The 7,498-nt window shown below is 35.5% G+C and overlaps 1 protein-coding gene across 1 annotated transcript; it reads right to left on the reverse strand.

Moving 5' to 3' along the window:
- LOC107607396 (ABC transporter C family member 3-like) lies at positions 3,490 to 7,105 on the reverse strand. Its single transcript, XM_021109799.1, has 6 exons — positions 6,470 to 7,105; positions 4,984 to 6,380; positions 4,725 to 4,859; positions 4,042 to 4,635; positions 3,786 to 3,950; positions 3,490 to 3,705 (listed from the first exon to the last, which is right to left on the reverse strand). The coding sequence occupies exons 1-6, from the start codon at positions 6,918 to 6,920 to the stop codon at positions 3,490 to 3,492; spliced, it is 2,958 nt and encodes a 985-aa protein (XP_020965458.1). The 5' UTR covers positions 6,921 to 7,105.

Consider the following 7,498-nt stretch of genomic DNA (forward strand, 5'->3'; position numbering starts at 1 on the left):
ACACACTTGGTTATCTATACTTTTCCGGTTAGAATAGAGTGATCATTTAAATATTTTTAATAGATTTTTAGAATTTAATTAGTTTTGTCTATGAAATTCTATTTTTTATAAGGGCCCCGCTACACATACATGCAAATAACGCATACAATCCTTACAAGTTGGCCCAACCCAGGTTTAATTCACGCGCACTCCCTCCCTTTAAATGGAGCATCAATTCCACGCGCGTCACTCAAACGATTACGCTTCGAAAAAACCGCTCGTTATGGCTCGCTCTTCCTCTTCTCCTTTAAAGATAACACAAATCCTCAAGTTTTGAGCAACATTCCAAACTGAAGAGACATTTGAACTCGTCGCGAATAATAGCAGAAACCATCAACAAAATATTATTCAAGGTACGTTATTGTTTTACTCATCTTGTACATTTTTCACATTTCTGTTTCTGATTTCGAAATCGAAGAACTAGGTTTTACTGTTCTTCTATGTTCTTCTAGGTTTTATTGATCTTCTTGTTCTAAATCTCATATTACTGTTTTGACTATTCTTCTTATTCTAGGTTTTACTCTTCTTGTAAGTTCCTCTAGGTTTTACTGTTCTTCAAAGTGGTTCTAGGTTTTATTGTTCTTCTTGTTCTAGTTCTTCTCGTAACTGATTTTTCGCTGTATATTGCTTAATTTATTGGGTGTATATGGCGTAATGTGTTGGGTGTATATGGTTGATTGTTGGGTGTATATGGCGTAATATGTTGGGTGTATACGGCGTAATTTGTTGGGTGTATATTCCTGAACCCATATCATGTAATATAATCAACTATTGCAACTGTTCTAATATTGCTTGTCCTTGTGTGTATATTGCTTGACATTGTAATATTGCTAGAGCTTGTATATTTATCCATGTTTCAGTGAATTGAACATAATTTTGAATTGATCTAATTAAATACTTATGAAATCGATTTGGGTGTATGTACCTCATCTAAGTTTTTACCGTTCATCTTGCTCTAACTTTTACTGTTCTTCTTGTTCTAGTTCTTCTTCTAACTGATTTTTGTGTGTATATTGAGTAATTTGTTAGGTGTATATGGCGTAATGTGTTGGGTGTATATAGCGTAATTTGTTGGGTGTATATTTCTGAACTCATATAATTTAATATAGTCAACTATTGCAAATGTTCTAATACTGCTTGTCCTTGGGTGTATATTGCTTGAGCTTGTATATTTATCGTTGTTTGAGTCAATTGAACATCATTTTGAACTGATCTCATTAAATACTTATAAAATCGGTTTGCGTGTATGTGGTTGATCTATGGGTGTATCTGACTGATATCTATGGGTGTATTTTTCATTGCAGTAAAAATGAAAGGCAAAAACCAAGCTGAAAAAAATGTAAGAACAAATATATGTCTTCGATCAAATCAGTTTTTCATAATAGAAATATATCTAACTCTAATTTTGCTTTGTTTACAGCAAATCAAGGACCTAAAATGTGCAACCCATCTGTTGAGTGAGAAATTCAGAAATATGAGCGAGGAGAAGTGATGCAATAAGACTGTCCAGACCATCCTCATTGTTATTGAGTCCATTTTATCAGATAGATTCTAATGATATTGTCACTGATTAATGTAACTGTTATATACTCTTGTAAGAAATTGAACATATGGTGTAAATATATTTGATCCAATTATAAGTAAATTTTTTTTTTCAGGTACTATAATATGAAGGAAAACATCAAACCAAATATACACCCATATTGTTTGACGAATTGAATAAGCGAGCTGTTCCGGGTAATAAACTTGTTAAAAAATGAATGCATGCTCTCGCTCCTTTGTGTGTTTCTCATCCCTGCCCAGAAGTGGTGATCCAGATAGATTGGAACTCATATATGATGGTCTGCATAGAGATCTGCATAATACACCCAAACACAGACTATAAATACACCCGATAAAAATTAAATTTACACCTCTGCTGCAGATTTTAACCCAACACTACCTGAAAGCCACTTGTTGTCCACAAGACCAAAATTTAGCAGAAAATCATTCCAATTCCTATCAAATGAGTCTTTGCTATGAGAGTTTCATTTTCCCTCTCTGCTACATGTAATCAATTGATTCTTAATCTCGTTTTTCTTTCTATTTGTGCTCCGAACTCTTGTAGAAAAACCTGCAGCCTTGGCGTAGTTTCTGTAAAATTTTCCAGCATCTTCAAGGGTGGTAAAGGTCATTCCAACCTTCGGAACAAACTGGTCATCAACAACAGAGAGGCTGTAGAATACACCATGTCAAAAACGATAAATACACCCAATTATTGCTAATATAATACACCCGAATGGCACTAACTCAACTAAAATGACAATAAAAGCCATAAGCTGTAAATACACAGGCTGCAGAATACACCATGACAAAAACTAAAAACACACCCAATCATGTCTGATATAATACACCCGAACGACAACAACTCAGCTAAAATAACAGAAAAAGTCATAAACTGTAAATACACCCACACTCCCGAAAAAATACACCCAAAAAAGTTTTGATCTACACCCGAGCGTCTGCTATAAATTCCAGATAATCAATCAAAACTAATACATTACATTCAATCCACAGATTTATGTTCACGGGGAAGTTTCACAGTCAATGTTCACGAATTATTCAGCTACACAATGCTATACAAATGACTGCAACAAAATTCAGAGTAATCGTATGTAAATCAAACCTCAGGAACTTCGTTAGATTCAAATTCATAATCCACTTCGCCCTGATTCAGCTGACAATCTGAGGTTGAATCATCCATTATCTTCAAAACGAGTTCAAACTTTGATTTCAGAAACCAGAAAATCGAAAAAAAAACGAAGTTGGAGTTACAGAGAGAAGAACTAACGTCAATGACGAAGAACAAATTAATGAGAAAGGAGAGGAAAAGAACGATCGAAAAATCAGGAGAAGACGCGCGAGAAGAAGAACGATGAAATTTGGAAAGAAGGAAAACAAAGAAGGAAACAAATCTTTTAAATTTGGTAGTTATACAAACGCAGGATCTTTATATAGCGCGTGTAAGTGACCTAGGAGTTGCAGCGCGTTTTGATGGATTAAGCGTTAATGAACTTGTAATAGTTACAAGCCCTAATCGCTTGTATACTGAGCTTTTCTCTTTTTATAATTAGAAGTTAGTTTTAATTCGTATATAATCAGATTTGTCGACGTTATAATCTTTCATATTCAGATTTAATAGTTTACTCATAATTATAAAGTGCGTTTCAAGTTTCAACATCCCAGTTTCAACATCCCTCAAAGTTGACAGCCATTCACGTCCTTTTATTATAGATAATCAGTGACGGATCTAGAAATTTTATAAGAGGGGGACTAAATTAAATATAAAATAAATTAAAATATAATATAATAAAAAATCAACAAAATATAATTTATAGTATATAGGTCAAATTTAATAATTATATTATATAAAAATTAACATTCAACTACATACTTTAAGTTTTGGTATTTTTAAATTTGTTCACATTCCATGATGGCATAATTATGAAAGGCTACTCTAGAGTATTCATCAACAAGATCCTTGATTTTGGTCATGAATATTTGTTCTTGATTGAAACAACGAATCGTGGCGGCCCCAGCAATAGATTCTGAGAAATGATGCAAGATTGGGGCCTTTCTGATCCCTACTATCCTGGCTAATTCCCTGGCAGTAGTAATGTAATAAGCCTGCAAAGAACATTACTTGCTTTATTACTATTATTATTATTTACATATAAGATTGAGAATCCATTATGAAATGAACTTACCTGATACCATATGGAGATAGGAAACACCACAAGAAACACAAGGATGACTTGCCACGCGACCTGCGACATTAGCATGATCATACTCAACAACTGAATTAGTGCAAACACTAGCCCTGCTAATCTGTATGGTATGTTTGTGTCAATTGTACTTTGATCTGTTGATGACTGTAACATCAAAATTCAGAAGGAAAAATGGTTAAAACATGAATAGAAATTATAACAATAATTAAATATAAAGAATAGTAGATGAACTGACCCTACTGAGGATTCTGCTTGATGGTGTGGTATCAAAAAATGAAACAGGTGCTCTGAAAACAGATGTAATCATTCCATGAAAAAGACGCTGAGCTGTCTCAATAGCCACCACTGCCATCAAAACAGTCCTTCCAAGTATAAAGATAGAGCTTCCACCAGAAAGAAGAACAAATGTTCCCATAAGCATCCCTTTGGTTACCCTCCCAGTTTGTTCTGCAGCCCAAGAAATCCAATAATTGCTTCCCATTCGCATCACTTGAAACAGAATCTGGCAGAGAAGAATGACCGGAACAAGTGATCCTCTATATGCAGATGTGAGAAAGGTTGAGTAAACACTCCATTTCACTCGACCGGTCTCTGCTTCTTCTTCTTTGTTTCTCTTCCAATTGCTTATGCTTTCTTGAAGATTCTCTTCAGCAACTTCAATTTGATTCTTTTGAAGGGGCCTGCAGCTAATAGAGTTCTCTTCATGCCATGGATTTATTTGGTTGATTGTTTCTTCATGAGCAGCCATTTGTCGAACAAATTCACAGTTGGGACATGCTATGTGTTCTTTATACCTTCCTGACTCCACTATTTTTCCATCTTTCATTACCTAAAGGAGTAATGGAATTAAATAATGGTGACAAGGCAAACACTTATTAGTAGTTTCACTACTGAAAGACAAGTTTTGTATAAGCTTACCAGAATTAAATCTGCAGCTTCCAAAAATTCTAGTTGATGAGTAGCATAAACAACTGTCTTCTCAAACAAAAGTTGCATAAGGCATTTCTGTACAGCATGTCCAGTTCTTAGTGAAGTACTTTGAAAGAAATGAAGCTGAAATAACAGATAATTAAAAAAGAGAAACAACAAGCTCAATAATAATTAGTACTAACTTTAAATAAATGAGTTCCGGTATGAGCATCAACTGCACTGAAAGGATCATCAAGGAAGTAAATACCTGAATCATTGTAAACAGCTCTTGCGAGTTGAATCCGTTGTTTCTGCCTTTCTGGCCTCCACTTAAGTTTATGCCCCTCTCCTCCACAAGATTCAAATCTCCATCACTCCACATGTTGATATCGTGATGCAAAGCACAGCCATCCAAAACATTTTCATAGAAGTCCTTGTTCATTTCCTTTCCAAACAGGATATTCTCTCTTATTGTTCCTGATTGAATCCAGGGACTCTGTGGCACATAACTTCTTGTTCCATAGACTTTGATCAATGTCCCGGAAACCAATGGAATCTCACCAAGCATACAACAAAGTAAGCTTGATTTTCCAGACCCCACTGAACCATAAACTGCTACCTTCTGACCTTTCTTTATCTTCAAGTTTTCTGTGATTTGAATTGTTGGTTTCTTGTTGGTTCCATCACTTGTTTCCCATGCATATTCACTTGGCTTGATTTCAATAACAATTGATGAATCTTTTGAAGTGTGCTTGTTCACAAACTGGTTCTGATCCTCTTCATTGATCAACTCTTGGATTCGATCAAGAGAGACTTTTGTTTGAGCTATCATGGAAATCAGCTCAGGAAGATTGTAGATTGGTTCCTGCAGAATCCGAAAAGTTGCCAAGGCTGAGAGGACAGTAGCCGCAGTCAGTTCTGTGTTCACCAGTATGCAGATGCCGAAAGTAACAACAGAAACCAAAGTTGGAGAAGTCCAGAAAAGAGTGGCTACTGCTGAGTGAGTGTAGAGGTACTTCTGCAGCCAGCTCTTCTCAGTGTCTCTCAATTGGAGAAGTTTCTGTAAGAATGTTGATTCCCATGAATGCAATTTCAGTATCCTTATGTTCTTCATTATCTCTGAAGTCATCTTGATTCTTGTATCCTTAGCTTCCATGATCTTGGAGTGTAATTTTTCTTGCATATTGGCCAAAGGTGTGTTACACACCATAACCAAAATGGTGACAGCAAGTGCAGAAATTGAAGGCAAGAATCCCAAGTTTATGTACAATATCACTAAGCCCAAAATAACCTGAACTGGAAGCAACCAAACTCCATGAATATACCAGCAGAAATCCCCAATTCTTTCAACATCCACATTCACCAAGTTTATGATTTTTCCATGGGTTGGCCCTGCACACTTGATCATTAAGGACTTGCTGTAAATTAGAGTCATAAGAGCCGCGCGCACTCGAATTCCAATTCTCTGAGCACCAAAGTACCATTGTCTTTGGCTCAGTGACTCCAATGTCTTTGAGAGGAAGAATATGAATGCAAGAATGAGGCCGCATTGGATGCTTGAATTGGAATTATCATCCATGCTTGAATTGGAATTATCATCCACCAAAAAATTCACAAAGTATGTAATCAACAATGGACCCATATAGGATGCAATTGTATTAACCCCTTCAAATATAAAACAAAAACAAATCAGTAATCACCATAAACAATAAATGTAAAAAAGTACATAGCATCCAAAGAGTAATAAAATATACCGGCAAAAACTGCATTTAAAGCCAAGGACTTCCACACAGAACTGGTTATAGCTTTAGCCAAGGAAGCCCCTTCAAGTTTCTGTTTGCCAAGCGATTCTTCCAATAAGGAAGAAGCATTTTCTGCAGTTTCAGAATGAGGAACATCAGGAATGTGAGCAAGCTCAAGCTTCTGAACTCGACCCTTTCTAAAAATGGGATTCAGCCATCGAAATGTGAGTTGGCTCCAAATCCCTGCAGTTGTGAAGTTCTCTCCATCTTCATCATCATCATCATCTTCTTCTTCTCCAGGGTGAACCAAGAGCTGTTCCATGTCAGTGTTGTGTTGTTTTTCTCTTGCACATAAATTCAAACACAAAAGCAACAACAACATAGGCAAGGAAACCACACTAACTATGTTATCATCCTCTGACAAGAAATTCCAGAAGTCCAAGTATTCAAAGTTGTTCTTCATTAGTCCAATAGAAACTGAGATTGCCTCTATGATACTGGCCCAGACCCACCAGAGAACCAGAACAAAAAGGGAATCTTTTGTTGTCTCTTGTTGTCTTCTTCGTTGAATAGAATGAAACCAAGCTTGCCATAACCCATGTTAGAGCAAATGTAACAGAACTATATCTCGCTATTTTATTAGTCCTATATTCATGAACTGCAAAAGCTATAGTTAAAAAGGTAAGAATGAAATTGAATAGGAGAGTGACATGCATATTATTGGAACTAAGGTAGTTAGGTTTAGTAATGCAGCTCCACTTGCTCAACAAGTACTGTTTCATTATTATTATTGGAACTTATATATATATAGACAACACATATATATACTTATGGAAAGTTGCTTTAGTCTGGATCAGTTAATGCGTGCACTAAATTAATGCTGGGATATGTGGATAAGTAAAATCTAAAAGGCCTTTATATGCATGAGTCATCAGCAGTTGTGTTCTTAGTTTAATATATAATTAATATTTTGGAATTATCTTAAGAAGAGGCAGATGTTCTAATTGTATTATTATTATTATTAAAGTTTAAAAAAAATGA

This window comes from Arachis ipaensis, chromosome B01 (genome assembly GCF_000816755.2).
Source record: "Arachis ipaensis cultivar K30076 chromosome B01, Araip1.1, whole genome shotgun sequence".
NCBI classification, from domain to species: Eukaryota; Viridiplantae; Streptophyta; class Magnoliopsida; order Fabales; family Fabaceae; genus Arachis; species Arachis ipaensis.

Coding starts and splice junctions, on each gene's coding strand:
- LOC107607396 (XM_021109799.1), bottom strand. CDS start 6,920: ATGAAGAACAACTTTGAATACTTGGACTTCTGGAATTTCTTGTCAGAG. Junction 6,381..6,469: donor TTTAAATGCAGTTTTTGCCG/GTATATTTTATT, acceptor TTATATTTGAAG/GGGTTAATACAATTGCATCC. Junction 4,860..4,983: donor AGCTGTTTACAATGATTCAG/GTATTTACTTCC, acceptor CTGTTATTTCAG/CTTCATTTCTTTCAAAGTAC.